This window comes from Taudactylus pleione, unplaced genomic scaffold (assembly GCF_031769625.1).
Source record: "Taudactylus pleione unplaced genomic scaffold, aTauple2 ptg000034l, whole genome shotgun sequence".
NCBI lineage: Eukaryota > Metazoa > Chordata > Amphibia > Anura > Myobatrachidae > Taudactylus > Taudactylus pleione.
Genome location: NW_028284436.1, coordinates 2,286,830 through 2,314,273, shown reverse-complemented (window position 1 = coordinate 2,314,273; position 27,444 = coordinate 2,286,830). Strand labels below are relative to the sequence as shown.

The 27,444-nt window shown below is 53.9% G+C and overlaps 1 protein-coding gene across 1 annotated transcript in view; it reads right to left on the bottom strand.

The window, feature by feature from the left end:
• Nucleotides 1-27,444, bottom strand: part of FANK1 (fibronectin type III and ankyrin repeat domains 1) — a 235,334-nt gene that overhangs the window by 43,937 nt on the left and 163,953 nt on the right. The window contains exon 6 of the mRNA XM_088452198.1: nucleotides 5,359-5,424. Within this exon, the coding sequence (XP_088308324.1) occupies nucleotides 5,359-5,424 (66 nt within the window). The remainder of the gene's footprint in view (nucleotides 1-5,358; nucleotides 5,425-27,444) is intronic.

The following is a 27,444-nucleotide window of genomic DNA, read 5'->3' as shown; positions in this document are numbered from 1 at the left end:
ACACACAAACACTCACCTACATTACCAGGAGTGGTCCCCTTGTCCAAAGTAGGCATCCAAGGTCTTCAGAAAACAAAAAAACGAAATTCGCGATCCACGTAACAGATACCAATCAGGATGGTTGATATCTCCCGAATTAAACGCTCAGACACGGCTTCTGCCATTATAGAACCGTATCTGAGCGTCCATTGGCTGAGAGAGGTGAGCCCCCCGCCTCTCTCAGCCAATGAACGGCTCCTCCATTGAAGTCAATGGAGAGCCGCAGGTTACTAAAGTTTATTCTGCGGGTTTAGTGTAATAAGAATCTGGGTCATATGTGGGACTACAGTTAAACAGCGGTCATCTAATCTAATTTTGGACCGTGAATACCTGCTAGTATTTTAAATATAACTATTGTATTTTAAGAAATGTCTTTTTATATTGTATCATGGTGTGATTAAGTTTTGCTGTACTGCTGTTTTAAATATGCTTGATACTATGTTGTAGCACAAATGTGCATTATAGCCTCTATTTGAGACTACTGCTAATGTTGCTATTTAGCCAATTACTATATGAGCATAAAAGGAGTCCGTTCTCAGAATAAACCACACCCCCTGACAAAGTCCCAATAGTGACAAAACGCGTTAATCGTGGCTTACCTTACGGAGGATGCGGTGATGTCAGACGCTGGTCCCGGCGTTGATTCCCCATGCTGGACATCCGTGCGGCAGTGTGATACTGTCAGCCCCATGGTGGACGCTGTATGTCATGGAGACGCCGGCGAGTTTTTATGCTGATTATTCTGCTCTGAAATGTATGTGAGCCTTGTTCTTTAAGTAAAGTGCTTTTAAAAATGAGTTATATGCGCACTCTCCTTTTCATTTTGCATATATATAAATATATACACACACCATATGGGTTGGGTATGAAATCCCGGCTGTCGGGATGCTGCTGTTCAGAATACTAACAGCCAGAAACCCGACACCCATAGGAATGCACGTAAGAACTTTTCCTACCCCTGTCCTAAACCCTCCCTCCCCGATGTCTAAACCTAACCCTCCCCCTTCTATAGTGCCTTAACCTAGCCTCCCCCTCCCTGCACCCGAAACCTAAGACCCTCTCCCCAGTGCCTAAACCTAACCTCCCCGCACCCTAACCCTAACACTCCCTCCCCGGTGCCTAACCCAAACCCTCTCTCTAATGCCTAACCCTAACCCCGCTACCTAACGCTAACTTCCCCCTACACCCCAATACTTACCTTCGGGATGCTGACAGTCAGGATACTGGTGCCGGGATCCTGACCTGTCGGGATTTTGGCGCCGGTATTGAGACCGTCGGCATCCCGCACACTGGGATGCCGACTACATCCCCCCATACTCCCTCATTCCCTCATTAGAAATACATGCCTCGACAGGTCAGAGCTGTTTAGGTGGCACGAGGGGGACCTACACAATATTAGGCAGGTGGTTTTAGTGTTATGACTGTTCGGTGTGCCCAGGATTTATGTTTGTGTGTATATGGATGTGATTAATGTCTCATGTACACCAACCTCTAATCACTGTAAGGCAATACTTGCTGTTTTGCATTCCTTATAATTTGGTTGCTTGTTTTTTTCTTTACCTTCATCAAATTAATTTAGTGGTGAACGTACTGCCAAAATGCAACTTGGTGCCGAGGAGAAGAGTCGTATTGCAGCAAAACAAACGCATGCAGCCGGTGACTGAAATAACTGGTCTGCATAGGCTGTGACAGAGCATGAAGATGAGAGAGCGCTGAGCGATGCGTCCTTTGGCCGAGCTCTCTGTCACTTGCTTATAGAACACCTTATGGGGAGTAATCGCTGGAGACACATGACTGGCCGTTACTGTACACACCAGCTCTCTGCTGTAACTCAGCCTCCCCCCAGTATATCTACGAAGAAAGGGGAACGGCAGCACACAAGTAACTAGATATAAAAACAGACACTTCATATACACAAACCGCTGTCCTGTAACATTGGGCCTGATTCAGAGTTGGGAATAGAGAGAGAGATAGCACTTAACTGTGAACCTGGACAAACCATGTTGCAATGCAAGGGGTGTAAATATATAATTTTTTTTTTTTGCATGTGGGGTAAATACTGGCAGCTTTTACATGTAGCCCACAAATACTGCACAGCTATATTATTACTCTACAATTTAGATGTCAGTTTGGACACCTCCCTCCCAAATCTAAATCTCTCTGCACATTTTAAATCTGCCCCACCTGCTGTGCAGCATGGTGTCACCCTAGATGATCAGCTGAGAGATATCTCTCTCTGGGGGTCATTCAGACCCGCTCGCAGGCGGCAGGACGCTCGCAAGCGGGTCGATGTTCCCCACTGCGCATGCGCACGACGGAGGGAGCTCCGTCGTGCGCATGCGCGAGACCCGGCAAGCGACGGGCTCACCATCGCTCCAGGTCTCGCACCAAAGGGGGCGTGCTGTCGATGTTGATTGACAGCACGCCCCCTTTGGTGGGCGTGCCGGGGGCGTCTCAAGCCGGCCCCAATGACATCACTAGTAAAATATTAAATAACTAGTAAAACAGACATCACTAGTAAAATATTAAATAACATTATTCCATGTGCTCTCGTAAATGTAAAAGCAGGCAGTATTTACCCCACATGCAAAAAATTTTTTTATATATTTACACCCCTTGCATTGCAACATGGTTTGTCCAGGTTCACAGTTAAGTGCTATCTCTCTCTCTATTCCCAACTCTGAATCTGAACACTAGTGATGTCAGAGGGAGTGCTTTTGGCTCTGATAGAGCCAAAATCACTCCAGGGCTTGCGGCAGCGAGACCCTACCGCAGGGTCTCCATCGCAAGCCTGATGGTCAAGACCATCGCGACCATCATCATGGACGCTCGCTATAGCTGTGGGTGGTAACCCACAGCTATGCGAGCGTCCATGAGGACGCTCCAAAAAAAAGGTAGGAAGGCCCTGATTCAGAGCGAGTGCTCTGGTCAGAGCGTTCAGCTCTGAATCAGGCCCTCTATTCCCAACTCTGAATCAGGCCCATTGTCCTCACTGCAGACTATCCGTCACTTACACACACTGCAGACTATCAGTCACTTACACACACTGCAGACTATCCGTCACTTACACACACTGCAGACTATCCGTCACTTACACACACTGCAGACTATCCGTCACTTACACACACTGCAGACTATCCGTCACTTACACACTGCAGACTATCCGTCACTTACACACACTGCAGACTATCCGTCACTTACACACACTGCAGACTATCCGTCACTTACACACACTGCAGACTATCCGTCACTTACACACACTGCAGACTATCCGTCACTTACACACTGCAGACTATCCGTCACTTACACACACTGCAGACTATCCGTCACTTACACACACTGCAGACTATCCGTCACTTACACACACTGCAGACTATCCGTCACTTACACACACTGCAGACTATCAGTCACTTACACACACTGCAGACTATCCGTCACTTACACACTGCAGACTATCCGTCACTTACACACACTGCAGACTATCCGTCACTTACACACACTGCAGACTATCCGTCACTTACACACACTGCAGACTATCCGTCACTTACGCACTGCAGACTATCCGTCACTTACACACAGGGCAGACGGTTATGTTGTTGATATTTACGAGAGCACATGGAATAATGTTATTTAATATTTTCAGCGATACACTGATTTATTTTATAATGGATAATCCTGCTCGGAACTCATTAGTAGCCACCTTCAGCCAGTACAGTAAATGAAATGGATTTATGATTATATATAATATTTAAAATAATAATATTGTTTTTTTTTATCTAGTGCTTTCTCCAACAGGACTGAAAGCGCTATATATATATATATATATATATATATATATATATATATATGTAGAAAAGAAATCATATACCAAGGAGGCAGCCATCTTAGGTATGCCACAGTGGTTTCAGTGGGTGAACACAAGTGAAGAAATACAAAGTACAAGATACCCCCAGAATCATCCGTTCCACCCACAAAAGTTCCATGCGAGGCAGCAATTATGGGTGCACAACATAGGTTATAATGGTTGGGGTTAGTACTATGAGGATATAGGATTACACTTTGAGGAAATACAAAGTATGAAATATAATATACACTATGTAGAGAAAAGTGATTGGACACAGGGCCTGATTCTGTAAGTATCGCTATTGGAATCGCAGCTCTGATTATTGCTATCACAATGCCGTTGCACGGCCAGCATGGAGACGCCCTCTGCCTCTCACATCCGTAATACCTTGCACACCTCCATAAACATCTGTAACATCGAGAACCATCGGCCCCTCATACAGAATTACAGCAGCTGTGACCTTACTTAGAAATTGCTAACTTTGTTGCACGCAGTGAGTACTCAGGCTGTGTATGCAATCGCTATAGCTAATTTATGCACGCCCATGCAACGGCATTCATACGGTCAGGCACGTCTTGACGTCAGTACTTTGTAGGTCCACCACGTGCAGCGATTACTGCAGACACCGTTCCTGGCAAACTGTCCACAAGTTCCTGGATAACAGCATGTGGTATGTTCTGCCATTCCACCTTATGTACAGTGACCACATGTCACACTGAAGAAGGTCGAGTCTGCCTAGAACTTACCCGTCGCTCCAATTTGTCCCAGAGGTTCTCAGTGGGGTTGAGATCTGGACTCCGGGCCTCATTCAGTACGGATCGCAACCAGGGGCGCCGAGGGGGGGGGGGGAGCGGGTACAGATTACTGGGGCCCGGGCTTCCTGAGGGGCCCGGTGGGGGCCCGGGTCCTGCGCCGCTCCCCCTCCCTCACAGCAGCCCAGCACACAAAAAAGTGTGCCAAAAGCAAAAAGCACTCCAGGGCTTGTGGCAGACGAGACCCTACCACAAGGGTCTCATCGCAAGCCCAATGGTCGCGATGGTCTTGACAATCGTGACCATCTTTTTGGCCGCTCGCTATAGCTGTGGGTGGTCACCCACAGCTATGCGAGCGGCCAGGAGGCAGCTCTAAAATCAGGAAGGACGGCCCTGATTCAGAGCGAGCGCTCTGTCAGAGCGTCCGGCTCTGAATCAGGGCCAGAGTCCTGTTTTACTAGCATTCAAATTATTATTACAGATGGTTTTTCTGTGTGGCCTTGGTTCCCATGACCTCTTACCCACTAAGCCTTTGCACTTGCTGTCAGGGGCGTTTGAGTCTCGGCATCGCTTACTGACGCTGCCTGATCCATTTGCTCGTGTCCACCGTCACTGAACCCATCTCACCACCGCAGAACGCATTGGGACCAATGGAGTGCCATGACATTTCAAGTGTCAAAATAATACATCAAAACACAACACAGGGGCGCAAATAACACATACCTGTTCTTTCCACTTCCGTTTACCTGGTTGATATCTGCTCCGTGTTCTACTAATAAATCCACGAGCCTAAAAAACACAGTTGAACAAGATAAAAGTAAAACTGCAAGTCATCATAGTTTATGCTAGGCTTAGATACAGAAGATATATATATATATATGTATATATATGTACACTTAAGTCAGAATATAACAATATGGGTTAATGTAAAATAAATAGATCAACTTTCCTTAAATACATTTTTTTTGTGCAGAAGAACGCACGCACCGCGGGGGGTGCTGGGAGAGACGCGATTGGTTCCCTCTCGCAGCACTATCCCGAAAGAAGCCCATAAGCTTCTATAGGGTAACGCCATCAGGAAGATGGCGTTACCCACCGCTACCAACTCCGGGGCCTGGTGCATATGAGACATTTCTCAGGTTGCTGCACCCCACCCCTGGAGTGCAGAGAGGCACAGGCGTTTCCATGGACAGTGTGAAAGTCTCCGCCGTGGGAATCTGACGCTGCACATGCGCACAGTGTCCATTTCCGCCACCGGCCGGGTGCTGCGGGGGAGAGATCTCTCTCCTGCCTGTAGGCCTCCGTAGGCTTAAAGCGGTTTACAAAAGATACATAGAGGTCAGATCCAGGGGCAGTTCCAGAAGAAAATGACAGAGGAGGGCACCATGATAGGGGCAGTGGTAGAAATATCCGGCATTAGGCTATTAGTACATAGCAGCCCATAAAATTATGCAAAAACTGTAGTTTCTACATCATTTTATGGAGAAAAAACCTTGATAAATAGGCTGCTAAGCAGGGCCGGCTCCAGGGGTCTGAGAACCCTGTACCGGCTCTGCATAGTGCGCCCCGGCATCGTGTGCGGCGAACCCGCAAGCGCCCAAAAATGGGGCGTGGTCAATCACCATAGGCCACGCCCTCTATGTTGCGCTATTTGGAGGCATGCCCGCATGGCACGCCTCCAAATAACGTCAGGCTAGGGGTAAAGCCCAGAACTCCGTCACTGGCTGGGCTTCCCCCAGCCCTCTCCCAGCACTGAATGGATGCCGCGCGCACCATCCATTCAGACTTCAGGGTCCGGCACCTCTGCACAACTGTGTCGGTGGGGGTCCCCGAGTTCCCGATTTGACCACCCGCGGCCCACTTCGGCCCATGGGTGGAACAGCTGGACAGGACTGTTTCACTGATAACGGGATGTTGGGGAGGGGTGCGCCCTCTATGGGTGCTGCCCCTGTTCGACCGCACTGGTCGAACACCCCTAGAGCCGGCCCTGTTGCTAAGTCTGACAATAATAAGTCATTATTGGCCAGAAACTACAACAATGGAGGCATGCTATACATAGCAGCAAACTTAGCAACACCTTCACAGAAGCTACGAAGATTCCTGCAGCCTAAATATTATAATGCTTTCATCTCCGAAATTCAGGGTTACAGTAACCTAACAATAAGTTTTGCTTTATTTTTAAATAAATAGTAAGAATAATGGTCTACAGCCCCTCAGAGAGCTTCAATTCTCAGTTAAAAACAACATGCTCACAGTTGCTGGAGTCTGCAGTTTGGAAGCATTGTACAGACTGTGATCTGTAGCACAAATGGACGTTATTACTATAATTTAGAGGATAATTATATATTTCTGCAAACTGCAAAAAACTGAAAAACCCAAACGAATGCCACAAAGTAAGAATAAAGGTATAGGAAGCGCTGCCAATTGGAAACTGTTCACATCAATTCTGTCTGAGGAAGGCGCTGAGATACATTACAAGGCAGGAAAAGCGTTACAGGCTCCCTTTCTCCACACATCTGTGCAATAAGAAGACCCCCTACGGAATTGCCTATTAAGGACTTTTAGGGAGTATCATGACGTGATCATTGCCAGGTGTCCCTTAATACAAAGGCTGGTATAAGGGCAGCAGTGAAATTACAGTCTGGCTGGGCATCTATATCCCATTTAAAACAACGAGGATTCATACCTTTATATGAGAGACTCCCCTATTGAAGGCGATTGTTATAGAAGACTGATATACAAGATCTTGTGAACTTAGGGCCTGATTCAGAGCCGGACGCTATTTGCGCTCGCTCGTTCAGAAAAAAGGGGTGGCTATTCAAATGAACCGTACGCTCTTTGCGGTCTGTTCACGCCTCTAGGTCTGAACGAGCGAACAAAACTTGCGGTCGTTTTTTGGAAAACTACGCCCCCTGGCCGCTCGCATCCTACGTCATGTCCGCTATTTATTAGATTAATCGAGTAAATCGACCAGCGTATGAACTGCTCGCTATTCTTGTGGTTGGTTTTTCCTACCACAATCTTGTGAGCAGTTCTGACTATAAAATAACCCAGTGACGTGGTCAATGACGCTGCTGTATTAATTATGCACACCCATATAACGCCCGTTTTGACCTTTAAGCACGCCTGCGTTCTGATCTCCACTCCCCGTTTTCAAGCACCTACCCCTGTTACCACCCACATACGCCTCCTCATGTCACTCAAAATAGCAGGCATTCGCTATTTAGCGAACAAACGATTTTCGGCCGCACTGACTGGATCGCGCATGCGTATTACGATCCGTACGAATGCGCAGTTGTGCAAACATCGCTCGGAACGAACGAGAGGCCGCTTACGAGCGGGTCGATGGTCGGCCTGTGCACACGCATGGCGTGCGCAATGCGCGTGCGCAAGCCCCGGAGCGAGTGAAAACTTCACTCGCTCCGGGGCTTGCTACAAAACGGGATGGCTCGCCCCGTTTTGTAGGCGGGGAGGGGGGGTGGCTGGACAAATGGAGGCGTTCCCGAAGGAACGCTTGCCATTTGTGGGTGGCCCTACTGACATAATTCGTGATATCAGTAGTGAACTTCCTGCTCTATTACAGCAGGAAATTCACTCGGGCTTGCGGGAACCGAGACCCTACCACAAGGGTATCGTCACAAGCCCGATGGTCACCCACAGCTATGCGAGCGGCCTGGAGGCAGATTTTATTTTTTTTTAAATCTGCCCTGATTCAGAGCGAGCGCACCTGAATCAGGCCCTTAAATATGCCCAGGACAAGTTCCCTCATTTATCAAGGAACTGAAAGCACTGTCCTTTACTAACCAAACAAAGTGGTTATGGATAATAACTGACTGTGATTTTCCAAATTTGGATCAGATGCAATACAGCGAACTGTCCATATAATCATTAGGGTGGTTATTTTTTCTTAATTTTTTTGCGATCTGGAAGAAAGGATCATAAAGGCAACAGAGGGGTGATACTGAGATTATGTACAAAGAAGTGAGGAATATTATAAGAATATACTGAAACCTTTGTGAAGGTCCTGACTGTGGGCCTGATTCAGAGCCGGACGTTATTTGCGGACGGTCGTTCCAAAAAAGGGACCGGCTATTTAAATTGAGCGCTCGCTCTTTGCGGTTTGTTGACGCCTCTATGTCTGAGTGAGCAAACGAAAAATGCGCTCGCTATTTTGTAAAGACGCCCCTTTGCCGTTCGCATCACACGTCATCTCCGTTATTTATTAGATTAATCGGGTACATGGAAAGGCGTCTGAACTGCTCACAGTGATTGTGGTAGGTTTTTCTTACCACTATCACTGCGAGCAGTTCAGGCTAAAAGACAACCAAGTGACGTGGTCGATGACGCTGCTTTACTAATTATGCACTCCCATTAAACGGCCTTTTGACCGTTAAGCACGCCTGCGTTCGGATCTCCACTCCCCCGTTTTCAAGCACCTTCCCCTGTTACCACCCACAAACAGTACATTCTGTCAATCAAATTAGCAGCCCCTCGCTGTTTTGCGAGCGCACGATTTCCGACCGCAATGACTGGTTTGCGCATGCGCAGTTGTGCGAACATCGCTCAGAGCGAACGAGCAGCCACTTATGAGCGGCTCTGAATCAGGCCCAGTGTTTTTTGCTGATAAACTAAACGTTCAGATAAACCTGATATATTGCAATTTTTTATATATACATCGTCATTTATGTATTTTATTGTGTTTCATTGTGTCTATATGATATGGCCATATTATTATGTATTAATAAACTGTATTGAAAACGATTGATGTGAACAGTTTCCAATTGGCAGCGCTTCCTATACCTTTATTCTTTCTTTATCCAGTTATTTATGGTGTGGCAATTACCTTTATTGGGAAGCTGCAGCAGTAATTGGTTAGAGAGACATTTGTCCCTACTTGATTAGGCGCTAGGTTGTTTTTGTTTTTTTTTCCTTATTGCCACAAAGTATTCTGCAACGTCAATAAGTTACCTTTACTTAGAGTAAAGTATGTGTAAAAACAACGTTGTTCCCATCATGTACTGGCAGATATTAAGCAAGGAAGGCCGGCTCTTCATATTGCCCAGGTGCCCCACGATTCTAGTGGTAAAGGCAGTCTCCCCATTGCAGCAGCACAGCCCCCCCACCCCACTCCCATCCACCCTCGGAGAGCAGCAGCCAAGCACACAGTATGGGAAGAGAGCAGCAGCCACACACACAGTATGGGAAGGGAGCAGCAGCCAAGCACACAGTATGGGAAGGGAGCAGCAGCTATGCACACAGTATGGGAAGGGAGCAGCAGCCAAGCACACAGTATGGGAAGGAAGCAGCAGCCATGCACACAGTATGGGAAGGGAGCAGCAGCCATGCACACAGTATGGGAAGGGAGCAGCAGCTATGCACACAGTATGGGAAGGGAGCAGCAGCCATGCACACAGTATGGGAAGGGAGCAGCAGCCAAGCACACAGTATGGGAAGGGAGCAGCAGCCAAGCACACAGTATGGGAAGGGAGCAGCAGCCATGATGCACACGGTATGGGAAGGGAGCAGCAGCTATGCACACAGTATGGGAAGGGAGCAGCAGCCAAGCACACAGTATGGGAAGGGAGCAGCAGCTATGCACACAGTATGGGAAGGGAGCAGCAGCCATGCACACAGTATGGGAAGGGAGCAGCAGCCAAGCACACAGTATGGGAAGGGAGCAGCAGCCAAGCACACAGTATGGGAAGGGAGCAGCAGCCAAGCACACAGTATGGGAAGGGAGCAGCAGCCACGCACACAGTATGGGAAGGGAGCAGCAGCTATGCACACAGTATGGGAAGGGAGCAGCAGCCATGCACACAGTATGGGAAGGGAGCAGCAGCCAAGCACACAGTATGGGAAGGGAGCAGCAGCCAAGCACACAGTATGGGAAGGGAGCAGCAGCCAAGCACACAGTATGGGAAGGGAGCAGCAGCCATGCACACAGTATGGGAAGGGAGCAGCAGCCAAGCACACAGTATGGGAAGGGAGCAGCAGCCAAGCACACAGTATGGGAAGGAAGCAGCAGCCATGCACACAGTATGGGAAGGGAGCAGCAGCCATGATGCACACAGTATGGGAAGGGAGCAGCAGCCAAGCACACAGTATGGGAAGGGAGCAGCAGCTATGCACACAGTATGGGAAGGGAGCAGCAGCTATGCACACAGTATGGGAAGAGAGCAGCAGCCAAGCACACAGTATGGGAAGGGAGCAGCAGCCAAGCACACAGTATGGGAAGGGAGCAGCAGCCATGCACACAGTATGGGAAGGGAGCAGCAGCCATGCACACAGTATGGGAAGGGAGCAGCAGCCATGCACACAGTATGGGAAGGGAGCAGCAGCCATGCACACAGTATGGGAAGGGAGCAGCAGCCATGCACACAGTATGGGAAGGGAGCAGCAGCCAAGCACACAGTATGGGAAGGGAGCAGCAGCCAAGCACACAGTATGGGAAGGGAGCAGCAGCCATGATGCACACAGTATGGGAAGGGAGCAGCAGCTATGCACACAGTATGGGAAGGGAGCAGCAGCCAAGCATGCAGTATGGGAAGGGAGCAGCAGCCATGCACACAGTATGGGAAGGGAGCAGCAGCCATGCACACAGTATGGGAAGGGAGCAGCAGCCAAGCACTCAGTATGGGAAGGGAGCAGCAGCAACGCACACAGTATGGGAAGGGAGCAGCAGCCACGCACACAGTATGGGAAGGGAGCAGGAGCCTAGCACACAGTATGGGAAGGGAGCAGCAGCCAAGCACACAGTATGGGAAGGGAGCAGCAGCCAAGCACACAGTATGGGAAGGAAGCATGGCGGGAAGGAAGCAGCAGCCATGCACACAGTATGGGAAGGGAGCAGCAGCCATGATGCACACAGTATGGGAAGGGAGCAGCAGCCAAGCACACAGTATGGGAAGGGAGAAGCAGCTATGCACACAGTATGGGAAGGGAGCAGCAGCTATGCACACAGTATGGGAAGAGAGCAGCAGCCAAACACACAGTATGGGAAGGGAGCAGCAGCCATGCACACAGTATGGGAAGGGAGCAGCAGCCAAGCACACAGTATGGGAAGGGAGCAGCAGCCAAGCACACCGTATGGGAAGGAAGCAGCAGCCATGCACACAGTATGGGAAGGGAGCAGCAGCCATGATGCACACAGTATGGGAAGGGAGCAGCAGCCATGATGCACACAGTATGGGAAGGGAGCAGCAGCCATGATGCACACAGTATGGGAAGGGAGCAGCAGCCAAGCACACAGTAAGGGAAGGGAGCAGCAGCCACGCACACAGTATGGGAAGGGAGCAGCAGCCACGTACACAGTATGGGAAGGGAGCAGCAGCCAAGCACACAGTATGGGAAGGGAGCAGCAGCCACGCACACAGTATGGGAAGGGAGCAGCAGCTATGCACACAGTATGGGAAGGGAGCAGCAGCCAAGCACACAGTATGGGAAGGGAGCAGCAGCTATGCACACAGTATGGGAAGGGAGCAGCAGCCATGCACACAGTATGGGAAGGGAGCAGCAGCCAAGCACACAGTATGGGAAGGGAGCAGCAGCCAAGCACACAGTATGGGAAGGGAGCAGCAGCCAAGCACACAGTATGGGAAGGGAGCAGCAGCCACGCACACAGTATGGGAAGGGAGCAGCAGCTATGCACACAGTATGGGAAGGGAGCAGCAGCCATGCACACAGTATGGGAAGGGAGCAGCAGCCAAGCACACAGTATGGGAAGGGAGCAGCAGCCAAGCACACAGTATGGGAAGGGAGCAGCAGCCAAGCACACAGTATGGGAAGGGAGCAGCAGCCATGCACACAGTATGGGAAGGGAGCAGCAGCCAAGCACACAGTATGGGAAGGGAGCAGCAGCCAAGCACACAGTATGGGAAGGAAGCAGCAGCCATGCACACAGTATGGGAAGGGAGCAGCAGCCATGATGCACACAGTATGGGAAGGGAGCAGCAGCCAAGCACACAGTATGGGAGGGGAGCAGCAGCTATGCACACAGTATGGGAAGGGAGCAGCAGCTATGCACACAGTATGGGAAGAGAGCAGCAGCCAAGCACACAGTATGGGAAGGGAGCAGCAGCCAAGCACACAGTATGGGAAGGGAGCAGCAGCCATGCACACAGTATGGGAAGGGAGCAGCAGCCATGCACACAGTATGGGAAGGGAGCAGCAGCCATGCACACAGTATGGGAAGGGAGCAGCAGCCATGCACACAGTATGGGAAGGGAGCAGCAGCCATGCACACAGTATGGGAAGGGAGCAGCAGCCAAGCACACAGTATGGGAAGGGAGCAGCAGCCAAGCACACAGTATGGGAAGGGAGCAGCAGCCATGATGCACACAGTATGGGAAGGGAGCAGCAGCTATGCACACAGTATGGGAAGGGAGCAGCAGCCAAGCACGCAGTATGGGAAGGGAGCAGCAGCCATGCACACAGTATGGGAAGGGAGCAGCAGCCATGCACACAGTATGGGAAGGGAGCAGCAGCCAAGCACTCAGTATGGGAAGGGAGCAGCAGCAACGCACACAGTATGGGAAGGGAGCAGCAGCCACGCACACAGTATGGGAAGGGAGCAGGAGCCTAGCACACAGTATGGGAAGGGAGCAGCAGCCAAGCACACAGTATGGGAAGGGAGCAGCAGCCAAGCACACAGTATGGGAAGGAAGCATGGCGGGAAGGAAGCAGCAGCCATGCACACAGTATGGGAAGGGAGCAGCAGCCATGATGCACACAGTATGGGAAGGGAGCAGCAGCCAAGCACACAGTATGGGAAGGGAGAAGCAGCTATGCACACAGTATGGGAAGGGAGCAGCAGCTATGCACACAGTATGGGAAGAGAGCAGCAGCCAAACACACAGTATGGGAAGGGAGCAGCAGCCATGCACACAGTATGGGAAGGGAGCAGCAGCCAAGCACACAGTATGGGAAGGGAGCAGCAGCCATGCACACAGTATGGGAAGGGAGCAGCAGCCATGATGCACACAGTATGGGAAGGGAGCAGCAGCCATGATGCACACAGTATGGGAAGGGAGCAGCAGCCATGATGCACACAGTATGGGAAGGGAGCAGCAGCCAAGCACACAGTAAGGGAAGGGAGCAGCAGCCACGCACACAGTATGGGAAGGGAGCAGCAGCCACGTACACAGTATGGGAAGGGAGCAGCAGCCAAGCACACAGTATGGGAAGGGAGCAGCAGCCACGCACACAGTATGGGAAGGGAGCAGCAGCCACGCACACAGTATGGGAAGGGAGCAGCAGCCACGGACACAGTATGGGAAGGGAGCAGCAGCCACGGACACAGTATGGGAAGGGAGCAGCAGCCACGCACACAGTATGGGAAGGGAGCAGCAGCCACGCACACAGTATGGGAAGGGAGCAGCAGCCACGCACTCAGTATGGGAAGGGAGCAGCAGCAACGCACACAGTATGGGAAGGGAGCAGCAGCCACGCACACAGTATGGGAAGGGAGCAGGAGCCTAGCACACAGTATGGGAAGGGAGCAGCAGCCAAGCACACAGTATGGGAAGGGAGCAGCAGCCAAGCACACAGTATGGGAAGGAAGCATGGCGGGAAGGAAACAGCAGCCATGCACACAGTATGGGACGGGAGCAGCAGCCATGATGCACACAGTATGGGAAGGGAGCAGCAGCCAAGCACACAGTATGGGAAGGGAGAAGCAGCTATGCACACAGTATGGGAAGGGAGCAGCAGCTATGCACACAGTATGGGAAGAGAGCAGCAGCCAAACACACAGTATGGGAAGGGAGCAGCAGCTATGCACACAGTATGGGAAGGGAGCAGCAGCTATGCACACAGTATGGGAAGAGAGCAGCAGCCATGCACACAGTATGGGAAGGGAGCAGCAGCTATGCACACAGTATGGGAAGGGAGCAGCAGCCAAGCACACAGTATGGGAAGGGAGCAGCAGCCAAGCACACAGTATGGGAAGGGAGCAGCAGCCATGCACACAGTATGGGAAGGGAGCAGCAGCCATGCACACAGTATGGGAAGGGAGCAGCAGCCAAGCACACAGTATGGGAAGGGAGCAGCAGCCATGCACACAGTATGGGAAGGGAGCAGCAGCCATGATGCACACAGTATGGGAAGGGAGCAGCAGCCAAGCACACAGTAAGGGAAGGGAGCAGCAGCCACGCACACAGTATGGGAAGGGAGCAGCAGCCACGTACACAGTATGGGAAGGGAGCAGCAGCCAAGCACACAGTATGGGAAGGGAGCAGCAGCCACGCACACAGTATGGGAAGGGAGCAGCAGCCACGCACACAGTATGGGAAGGGAGCAGCAGCCACGGACACAGTATGGGAAGGGAGCAGCAGCCACGGACACAGTATGGGAAGGGAGCAGCAGCCACGCACACAGTATGGGAAGGGAGCAGCAGCCACGCACACAGTATGGGAAGAGAGCAGCAGGCACGCACTCAGTATGGGAAGGGAGCAGCAGCCACGCACACAGTATGGGAAGGGAGCAGAAGCCACGCACACAGTATGGGAAGGAAGCAGGAGCCTAGCACACAGTATGGGAAGGGAGCAGCAGCCAAACACACAGTATGGGAAGGGAGCAGCAGCTATGCACACAGTATGGGAAGGGAGCAGCAGCTATGCACACAGTATGGGAAGAGAGCAGCAGCCATGCACACAGTATGGGAAGGGAGCAGCAGCCAAGCACACAGTATGGGAAGGGAGCAGCAGCCAAGCACACAGTATGGGAAGGGAGCAGCAGCCACGCACACAGTATGGGAAGGGAGCAGCAGCCACGCACACAGTATGGGAAGGGAGCAGCAGCCATGCACACAGTATGGGAAGGGAGCAGCAGCCATGCACACAGTATGGGAAGAGAGCAGCAGCCAAGCACACAGTATGGGAAGGGAGCAGCAGCCAAGCACACAGTATGGGAAGGGAGCAGCAGCTATGCACACAGTATGGGAAGGGAGCAGCAGCCATGCACACAGTATGGGAAGGGAGCAGCAGCCAAGCACACAGTATGGGAAGGGAGCAGCAGCCAAGCACACAGTATGGGAAGGGAGCAGCAGCCATGATGCACACAGTATGGGAAGGGAGCAGCAGCCATGATGCACACAGTATGGGAAGGGAGCAGCAGCCATGATGCACACAGTATGGGAAGGGAGCAGCAGCCATGATGCACACAGTATGGGAAGGAAGCAGCAGCCATGATGCACACAGTATGGGAAGGGAGCAGCAGCCCAGCACACAGTAAGGGAAGGGAGCAGCAGCCACGCACACAGTATGGGAAGGGAGCAGCAGCCACGTACACAGTATGGGAAGGGAGCAGCAGCCAAGCACACTGTATGGGAAGGGAGCAGCAGCCACGCACACAGTATGGGAAGGGAGCAGCAGCCACGCACACAGTATGGGAAGGGAGCAGCAGCCACGCACACAGTATGGGAAGGGAGCAGCAGCCACGCACACAGTATGGGAAGGGAGCAGCAGCCACGCACACAGTATGGGAAGGGAGCAGCAGCCACGCACACAGTATGGGAAGGGAGCAGCAGCCACGCACTCAGTATGGGAAGGGAGCAGCAGCCACGCACACAGTATGGGAAGGGAGCAGCAGCCACGCACACAGTATGGGAAGGGAGCAGGAGCCTAGCACACAATATGGGAAGGGAGCAGCAGCCACGCACACAGTATGGGAAGGGAGCAGCAGCCACGCACACAGTATGGGAAGGGAGCAGCAGCCAAGCACACAGTATGGGAAGGGAGCAGCAGCCATGATGCACACAGTATGGGAAGGGAGCAGCAGACATGATGCACACAGTAAGGGAAGGGAGCAGCAGCCATGATGCACACAGTATGGGAAGGGAGCAGCAGCCATGATGCACACAGTATGGGAAGGGAGCAGCAGCCATCATGCACACAGTATGGGAAGGGAGCAGCAGCCATGATGCACACAGTATGGGAAGGGAGCAGCAGCCATGATGCACACAGTATGGGAAGGGAGCAGCAGCCATGATGCACACAGTATGGGAAGGGAGCAGCAGCCATGATGCACACAGTATGGGAAGGGAGCAGCAGCCATGCACACAGTATGGGAAGGGAGCAGCAGCCAAGCACACAGTATGGGAAGGGAGCAGCAGCCATGATGCACACAGTATGGGAAGGGAGCAGCAGCCATGATGCACACAGTATGGGAAGGGAGCAGCAGCCATGCACACAGTATGGGAAGGGAGCAGCAGCCATGATGCACACAGTATGGGAAGGGAGCAGCAGCCATGATGCACACAGTATGGGAAGGGAGCAGCAGCCATTATTATTATTATTATTATTATTACCTGTTATTTATATAGCGCACACATATTCCGCAGCGCTTTACAGAGAATATCTTACCATTCACATCTATCCCTGCCTCAGTGGAGCTTACAATCTATATTCCCTACCACATGCTCGCAAACATACATACATAGGTCAATTTCGTGGGGAGCCAATTAACCTACCAGTATATTTTTGGAGTGTGGGAGGAAACCGGAGTACCCGGAGGAAACCCACGCAAGCACAGGGAGAATATACAAACTCCACACAGTTAGGGCCGTAGCCATGCACACAGTATGGGAAGGGAGCAGCAGCCATGCACACAGTATGGGAAGGGAGCAGCAGCCATGCACACAGTATGGGAAGGGAACAGCAGCCATGATGCACACAGTATGGGAAGGGAGCAGCAGCCATGATGCACACAGTATGGGAAGGGAGCAGCAGCCATGATGCACACAGTATGGGAAGGGAACAGCAGCCATGCACACAGTATGGGAAGGGAACAGCAGCCATGATGCACACAGTATGGGAAGGGAGCAGCAGCCATGCACACAGTATGGGAAGGGAGCAGCAGCCAAGCACACAGTATGGGAAGGGAGCAGCAGCCACGCACACAGTATGATAAGGGAGCAGCAGTCATGATGCACACAGTATGGGAAGGGAGCAACAGCCAAGCACACAGTATGGGAAGGGAGCAGCAGCCACGCACACAGTATGGGAAGGGAGCAGCAGCCACGCACACAGTATGGGGAGGGAGCAGCAGCCACGCACGCAGTATGGGAAGGGAGCAGCAGCCACGCACACAGTTTGGGAAGGGAGCAGCAGCCACGCACACAGTATGGGAAGGGAGCAGCAGCCACGCACACAGTATGGGAAAGGAGCAGCAGCCACGCACACAGTATGGGAAGGGAGCAGCAGCCACGCACACAGTATGGGAAGGGAGCAGCAGCCACGCACACAGTATGGGAAGGGAGCAGCAGCCACGCACACAGTATGGGAAGGGAGCAGCGGCCATGCACACAGTATGGGAAGGGAGCAGCGGCCAAGCACACAGTATGGGAAGGGAGCAGCGGCCAAGCACACAGTATGGGAAGGGAGCAGCGGCCAAGCACACAGTATGGGAAGGGAGCAGCGGCCACGCAAACAGTATGGGAAGGGAGCAGCGGCCACGCACACAGTATGGGAAGGGAGCAGCGGCCACGCACACAGTATGGGAAGGGAGCAGCGGCCACGCACACAGTATGGGAAGGGAGCAGCGGCCACGCACACAGTATGGGAAGGGAGCAGCGGCCACGCACACAGTATGGGAAGGGAGCAGCGGCCACGCACACAGTATGGGAAGGGAGCAGCGGCCACGCACACAGTATGGGAAGGGAGCAGCGGCCACGCACACAGTATGGGAAGGGAGCAGCGGCCACGCACACAGTATGGGAAGGGAGCAGCGGCCACGCACACAGTATGGGAAGGGAGCAGCGGCCACGCACACAGTATGGGAAGGGAGCAGCGGCCACGCACACAGTATGGGAAGGGAGCAGCGGCCACGCACACAGTATGGGAAGGGAGCAGCGGCCACGCACACAGTATGGGAAGGGAGCAGCGGCCACGCACACAGTATGGGAAGGGAGCAGCGGCCATGCACACAGTATGGGAAGGGAGCAGCAGCCATTATTATTATTATTACCTGTTATTTATATAGCGCACACATATTCCGCAGCGCTTTACAGAGAATATCTTACCATTCACATCTATCCCTGCCTCAGTGGAGCTTACAATCTATATTCCCTACCACATGCTCGCAAACATACACACTATGGTCAATTTCGTGGGGAGCCAATTAACCTACCAGTATATTTTTGGAGTGTGGGAGGAAACCGGAGTACCCGGAGGAAACCCACGCAAGCACAGGGAGAATATACAAACTCCACACAGTTAGGGCCGTAGCCATGCACACAGTATGGGAAGGGAGCAGCAGCCATGCACACAGTATGGGAAGGGAGCAGCAGCCATGCACACAGTATGTGAAGGGAGCAGCAGCCATGATGCACACAGTATGGGAAGGGAACAGCAGCCATGCACACAGTATGGGAAGGGAACAGCAGCCATGATGCACACAGTATGGGAAGGGAGCAGCAGCCATGCACACAGTATGGGAAGGGAGCAGCAGCCAAGCACACAGTATGGGAAGGGAGCAGCAGCCACGCACACAGTATGATAAGGGAGCAGCAGTCATGATGCACACAGTATGGGAAGGGAGCAGCAGTCATGAAGCACAGAGTATGGGAAGGGAGCAACAGCCAAGCACACAGTATGGGAAGGGAGCAGCAGCCACGCACACAGTATGGGAAGGGAGCAGCAGCCATGCACACAGTATGGGGAGGGAGCAGCAGCCATGATCACAGTATGGGAAGGGAGCAGCAGCCACGCACGCAGTATGGGAAGGGAGCAGCAGCCACGCACGCAGTTTGGGAAGGGAGCAGCAGCCACGCACGCAGTATGGGAAGGGAGCAGCAGCCACGCACACAGTATGGGAAAGGAGCAGCAGCCACGCACACAGTATGGGAAGGGAGCAGCAGCCATGCACACAGTATGGGAAGGGAGCAGCAGCCAAGCACACAGTATGGGAAGGGAGCAGCAACCAAGCACACAGTATGGGAAGAGAGCAGCAGCCACGCACACAGTATGGGAAGGGAGCAGCAGCCACGCACACAGTATGGGAAGGGAGCAGCAGCCATGATCACACATTATGAGAAGGGAGCAGCAGCCATGCACACAGTATGGGAAAGGAGCAGCAGCCAAGCACACAGTATGGGAAGGGAGCAGCAGCCAAGCACACAGTATGGGAAGGGAGCAGCAGCAACACACACAGTATGGGAAGGGAGCAGCAGTCACGCACACAGTATGGGAAGGGAGCAGCAGTCACGCACACAGTATGGGAAGGGAGCAGCAGCCACGCACACAGTATGGGAAGGGAGCAGCAGCCACGCACACAGTATGGGAAGGGAGCAGCAGCCACGCACACAGTATGGGAAGGGAGCAGCAGCCACGCACACAGAATGGGAAGGGAGCAGCAGTCACGCACACAGTATGGAAAGGGAGCAGCAGCCACGCACACAGTATGAGAAGGGAGCAGCAGCCACGCACACAGTATGGGAAGGGAGCAGCAGCCATGCACACAGTATGGGAAGGGAGCAGCAGCCATGCACACAGTATGGGAAGGGAGCAGCAGCCATGCACACAGTATGAGAAGGGAGCAGCAGCCATGCACACAGTATGAGAAGGGAGCAGCAGCCATGCACACAGTATGTGAAGGAAGCAGCAGCCATGATGCACACAGTATGGGAAGGGAGCAGCAGCCATGCACACAGTATGGGAAGGGAACAGCAGCTACGCACACAGTATGGGAAGGGAACAGCAGCCATGATGCACACAGTATGGGAAGGGAGCAGCAGCCATGATGCACACAGTATGGGAAGGGAGCAGCAGCCAAGCACACAGTATGGGAAGGGAGCAGCAGCCACGCACACAGTATGGGAAGGGAGCAGCAGTCATGATGCACACAGTATGGGAAGGGAGCAACAGCCAAGCACACAGTAAGGGAAGGGAGCAGCAGCCACGCACACAGTATGGGAAGGGAGCAGCAGCCACACACACAGTATGGGAAGGGAGCAGCAGCCACGCATACAGTATGGGAAGGGAGCAGCAGCCACGCATACAGTATGGGAAGGGAGCAGCAGCCACGCACTCAGTATGGGAAGGGAGCAGCAGCCACGCACACAGTATGCGAAAGGAGCAGCAGCCACGCACACAGTATGGGAAGGGAGCAGCAGCCACGCACACAGTATGGGAAGGGAGCAGCAGCCAAGCACACAGTATGGGAAGAGAGCAGCAGCCACACACACAGTATGGAAAGGGAGCAGCAGTCACACACACAGTATGGGAAGGGAGCAGCAGCTATGCACACAGTATGGGAAGTAAGCAGCAGCCACGATGCACACAGTATGGGAAGGGAGCAGCAGCCACGATGCACACAGTATGGGAAGGGAGCAGCAGCCACGCACACAGTATGGGAAGGGAGCAGCAGCCACGCACACAGTATGGGAAGGGAGCAGCAGCCACGCACACAGTATGGGAAGGGAGCAGCAGCCACGCACACAGTATGGGAAGGGAGCAGCAGCCACGCACACAGTATGGGAAGGGAGCAGCAGCCACGCACACAGTATGGGAAGGGAGCAGCAGCCACGCACACAGTATGGGAAGGGAGCAGCAGCCACGCACACAGTATGGGAAAGGAGCAGCAGCCACGCACACAGTATGGGAAGGGAGCAGCAGCCAAGCACACAGTATGGGAAGGGAGCAGCAGCCAAGCACACAGTATGGGAAGAGAGCAGCAGCCACACACACAGTATGGAAAGGGAGCAGCAGTCACACACACAGTATGGGAAGGGAGCAGCAGCTATGCACACAGTATGGGAAGGGAGCAGCAGCTATGCACACAGTATGGGAAGGGAGCAGCAGCCATGCACACAGTATGAGAAGGGAGCAGCAGCCATGCACACAGTATGTGAAGGAAGCAGCAGCCATGATGCACACAGTATGGGAAGGGAGCAGCAGCCATGCACACAGTATGGGAAGGGAACAGCAGCTACGCACACAGTATGGGAAGGGAACAGCAGCCATGATGCACACAGTATGGGAAAGGAGCAGCAGCCATGATGCACACAGTATGGGAAGGGAGCAGCAGCCAAGCACACAGTATGGGAAGGGAGCAGCAGCCACGCACACAGTATGGGAAGGGAGCAGCAGTCATGATGCACACAGTATGGGAAGGGAGCAACAGCCAAGCACACAGTATGGGAAGGGAGCAGCAGCCACGCACACAGTATGGGAAGGGAGCAGCAGCCACGCACACAGTATGGGAAGGGAGCAGCAGCCACGCACTCAGTATGGGAAGGGAGCAGCAGCCACGCACACAGTATGCGAAAGGAGCAGCAGCCGCGCACACAGTATGGGAAGGGAGCAGCAGCCACGCACACAGTATGGGAAGGGAGCAGCAGCCAAGGACACAGTATGGGAAGAGAGCAGCAGCCACACACACAGTATGGAAAGGGAGCAGCAGTCACACACACAGTATGGGAAGGGAGCAGCAGCTATGCACACAGTATGGGAAGGGAGCAGCAGCTATGCACACAGTATGGGAAGGGAGCAGCAGCTATGGACACAGTATGGGAAGGGAGCAGCAGCCAAGCACACAGTATGGGAAGGGAGCAGCAGCCATGCACACAGTATGGGAAGGGAGCAGCAGCCATGCACACAGTATGGGAAGGGAGCAGCAGCCATGATCAAAGTATGGGAAGGGAGCAGCAGCCATGATCACAGTATGGGAAGGGAGCAGCAGCCATGCACACAGTATGGGAAGGGAGCAGCAGCCAAGCACACAGTATGGGAAGGGAGCAGCAGCCACGCACACAGTATGGGAAGGGAGCAGCAGCCACGCACACAGTATGGGAAGGGAGCAGCAGCCACGCACACAGTTTGGGAAGGGAGCTGCAGCCACGCACACAGTATGGGAAGGGAGCAGCAGCCACGCACACAGTTTGGGAAGGGAGCTGCAGCCACGCACACAGTATGGGAAGGGAGCAGCAGCCACGCACACAGTATGCGAAGGGAGCAGCAGCCACGCACACAGTATGGGAAGGGAGCAGCAGCCAAGCACACAGTATGGGAAGAGAGCAGCAGCCACGCACACAGTATGGAAAGGGAGCAGCAGTCACACACACAGTATGGGAAGGGAGCAGCAGCCACGCACACAGTATGGGAAGGGAGCAGCAGCCACGCACACAGTATGGGAAGGGAGCAGCAGCCATGCACGCAGTATGGGAAGGGAGCAGCAGCCATGCACGCAGTAAGGGAAGGGAGCAGCAGCCAAGCACGCAGTATGGGAAGGGAGCAGCAGCCACACAAGCAGTATAGGAAGGGAGCAGCAGCCACGCACACAGTATGAGAAGGGAGCAGCAGCCACGCACACAGTATGGGAAGGGAGCAGCAGCCATGCACACAGTATGGGAAGGGAGCAGCAGCCATGCACACAGTATGAGAAGGGAGCAGCAGCCATGCACACAGTATGGGAAGGAAGCAGCAGCCATGATGCACACAGTATGGGAAGGGAGCAGCAGCCACGCACACAGTATGGGAAGGGAGCAGCAGCCACGCACACAGTATGGGAAGGGAACAGCAGCCATGATGCACACAGTATGGGAAGGGAGCAGCAGCCATGATGCACACAGTATGGGAAGGGAGCAGCAGCCAAGCACACAGTATGGGAAGGGAGCAGCAGCCACGCACACAGTATGGGAAGGGAGCAGCAGTCATGATGCACACAGTATGGGAAGGGAGCAACAGCCAAGCACACAGTATGGGAAGGGAGCAGCCGCCACGCACACAGTATGGGAAGGGAGCAGCCGCCACGCACACAGTATGGGAAGGGAGCAGCAGTCATGATGCACACAGTATGGGAAGGGAGCAACAGCCAAGCACACAGTATGGCAAGGGAGCAGCAGCCAGGCACACAGTTTGGGAAGAGAGCAGAAGCCACGCACACAGTATGGGAAGGGAGCAGCAGCCACGCACACAGTATGGGAAAGAAGCAGCAGCCACGCACACAGTATGGGAAGGGAGCAGCAGCCACGCACACAGTATGCGAAAGGAGCAGCAGCCACGCACACAGTATGGGAAGGGAGCAGCAGCCAAGCACACAGTATGGGAAGAGAGCAGCAGCCACACACACAGTATGGAAAGGGAGCAGCAGTCACACACACAGTATGGGAAGGGAGCAGCAGCCACGCACACAGTATGGGAAGGGAGCAGCAGCCACACACACAGTATGGGAAGGGAGCAGCAGCCACGCACACAGTATGGATAGGGAGCAGCAGCCAAGCACACAGTATGGGAAGGGAGCAGCAGCCACACGCACAGTATGGGAAGGGAGCAGCAGCCACGCGCACAGTATGGGAAGGGAGCAGCAGCCAAGCGCACAGTATGGGAAGGGAGCAGCAGCCAAGCGCACAGTATGGGAAGGGAGCAGCAGCCACAAACACAGTATGGGAAGGGAGCAGCAGCCACGCACACAGTATGGGAAGGGAGCAGCAGCCACGCACACAGTATGGGAAGGGAGCAGCAGCCACGCACGCAGTATGGGAAGGGAGCAGCAGCCATGCACGCAGTAAGGGAAGGGAGCAGCAGCCAAGCACACAGTATGGGAAGGGAGCAGCAGCCACACACACAGTATGGGAAGGGAGCAGCAGCCACGCACACAGTATGAGAAGGGAGCAGCAGCCACGCACACAGTATGGGAAGGGAGCAGCAGCCATGCACACAGTATGGGAAGGGAGCAGCAGCCATGCACACAGTATGAGAAGGGAGCAGCAGCCATGCACACAGTATGAGAAGGGAGCAGCAGCCATGCACACAGTATGGGAAGGAAGCAGCAGCCATGATGCACACAGTATGGGAAGGGAGCAGCAGCCACGCACACAGTATGGGAAGGGAGCAGCAGCCACGCACACAGTATGGGAAGGGAACAGCAGCCATGATGCACACAGTATGGGAAGGGAGCAGCAGCCATGATGCACACAGTATGGGAAGGGAGCAGCAGCCAAGCACACAGTATGGGAAGGGAGCAGCAGCCACGCACACAGTATGGGAAGGGAGCAGCAGTCATGATGCACACAGTATGGGAAGGGAGCAACAGCCAAGCACACAGTATGGGAAGGGAGCAGCAGCCACGCACACAGTATGGGAAGGGAGCAGCCGCCACGCACACAGTATGGGAAGGGAGCAGCAGTCATGATGCACACAGTATGGGAAGGGAGCAACAGCCAAGCACACAGTATGGCAAGGGAGCAGCAGCCACGCACACAGTTTGGGAAGGGAGCAGAAGCCACGCACACAGTATGGGAAGGGAGCAGCAGCCACGCACACAGTATGGGAAAGAAGCAGCAGCCACGCACACAGTATGGGAAGTGAGCAGCAGCCACGCACACAGTATGCGAAAGGAGCAGCAGCCACGCACACAGTATGGGAAGGGAGCAGCAGCCAAGCACACAGTATGGGAAGAGAGCAGCAGCCACACACACAGTATGGAAAGGGAGCAGCAGTCACACACACAGTATGGGAAGGGAGCAGCAGCCACGCACACAGTATGGGAAGGGAGCAGCAGCCATGATAACACATTATGAGAAGGGAGCAGCAGCCATGCACACAGTATGGGAAGGGAGCAGCAGCCAAGTACACAGTATGGGAAGGGAGCAGCAGCCACACACACAGTATGGGAAGGGAGCAGCAGCCACGCACACAGTATGGATAGGGAGCAGCAGCCACGCACACAGTATGGGAAGGGAGCAGCAGCCACACGCACAGTATGGGAAGGGAGCAGCAGCCACGCGCACAGTATGGGAAGGGAGCAGCAGCCAAGCGCACAGTATGGGAAGGGAGCAGCAGCCAAGCGCACAGTATGGGAAGGGAGCAGCAGCCACAAACACAGTATGGGAAGGGAGCAGCAGCCACGCACACAGTATGGGAAGGGAGCAGCAGCCACGCACACAGCATGGGAAGGGAGCAGCAGCCACGCACACAGCATGGGAAGGGAGCAGCAGCCACGATGCACACAGTATGGGAAGGAAGCAGCAGCCACGATGCACACAGTATGGGAAGGGAGCAGCAGCCACGATGCACACAGTATGGGAAGGGAGCAGCAGCCACGATGCACACAGTATGGGAAGGGAGCAGCAGCCACGCACACAGTATGGGAAGGCAGCAGCAGCCACGCACACAGTATGGGAAGGGAGCAGCAGCCACGCACACAGTATGGGAAGGGAGCAGCAGCCACGCACACAGTATGGGAAGGGAGCAGCAGCCAAGCACACAGTATGGGAAGGGAGCAGCAGCCACACGCACACAGTATGGGAAGGGAGCAGCAGCCAAGCACACAGTATGGGAAGGGAGCAGCAGCCATGCACACAGTATGGGAAGGGAGCAGCAGCCATGCACACAGTATGGGAAGGGAGCAGCAGCCATGCACACAGTATGGGAAGGGAGCAGCAGCCATGCACACAGTATGGGAAGGGAGCAGCAGCCAAGCACACAGTATGGGAAGGGAGCAGCATCCATGCACACAGTATGGGAAGGGAGCAGCAGCCAAGCACACAGTATGGGAAGGGAGCAGCAGCCACGCACACAGTATGGGAAGGGAGCAGCAGCCACGCACACAGTATGGGAAGGGAGCAGCAGCCATGATGCACACAGTATGGGAAGGGAGCAGCAGCCAAGCACACAGTATGGGAAGGGAGCAGCAGCCATGCACACAGTATGGGAAGGGAGCAGCAGCCATGCTCACAGTATGGGAAGGGAGCAGCAGCCAAGCACACAGTATGGGAAGGGAGCAGCATCCATGCACACAGTATGGGAAGGGAGCAGCAGCCAAGCACACAGTATGGGAAGGGAGCAGCAGCCACGCACACAGTATGGGAAGGGAGCAGCAGCCAAGCACACAGTATGGGAAGGGAGCAGCAGCCACGCACACAGTATGGGAAGGGAGCAGCAGCCATGCACACAGTATGGGAAGGGAGCAGCAGCCATGCACACAGTATGGGAAGGGAGCAGCAGCCATGCACACAGTATGGGAAGGGAGCAGCAGCCATGCACACAGTATGGGAAGGGAGCAGCAGCCAAGCACACAGTATGGGAAGGGAGCAGCATCCATGCACACAGTATGGGAAGGGAGCAGCAGCCAAGCACACAGTATGGGAAGGGAGCAGCAGCCACGCACACAGTATGGGAAGGGAGCAGCAGCCACGCACACAGTATGGGAAGGGAGCAGCAGCCATGATGCACACAGTATGGGAAGGGAGCAGCAGCCAAGCACACAGTATGGGAAGGGAGCAGCAGCTATGCACACAGTATGGGAAGGGAGCAGCAGCTATGCACACAGTACGGGAAGAGAGCAGCAGCCAAACACACAGTACGGGAAGGGAGCAGCAGCCATGCACACAGTACGGGAAGAGAGCAGCAGCCATGCACACAGTACGGGAAGGGAGCAGCAGCCAAGCACACAGTATGGGAAGGGAGCAGCAGCCAAGCACACAGTATGGGAAGGGAGCAGCAGCCATGCACACAGTATGGGAAGGGAGCAGCAGCCATGCACACAGTATGGGAAGGGAGCAGCAGCCAAGCACACAGTATGGGAAGGGAGCAGCAGCCATGCACACAGTATGGGAAGGGAGCAGCAGCCATGATGCACACAGTATGGGAAGGGAGCAGCAGCCAAGCACACAGTAAGGGAAGGGAGCAGCAGCCACGCACACAGTATGGGAAGGGAGCAGCAGCCAAGCACACAGTATGGGAAGGGAGCAGCAGCCACGCACACAGTATGGGAAGGGAGCAGCAGCCACGCACACAGTATGGGAAGGGAGCAGCAGCCACGCACACAGTATGGGAAGGGAGCAGCAGCCACGGACACAGTATGGGAAGGGAG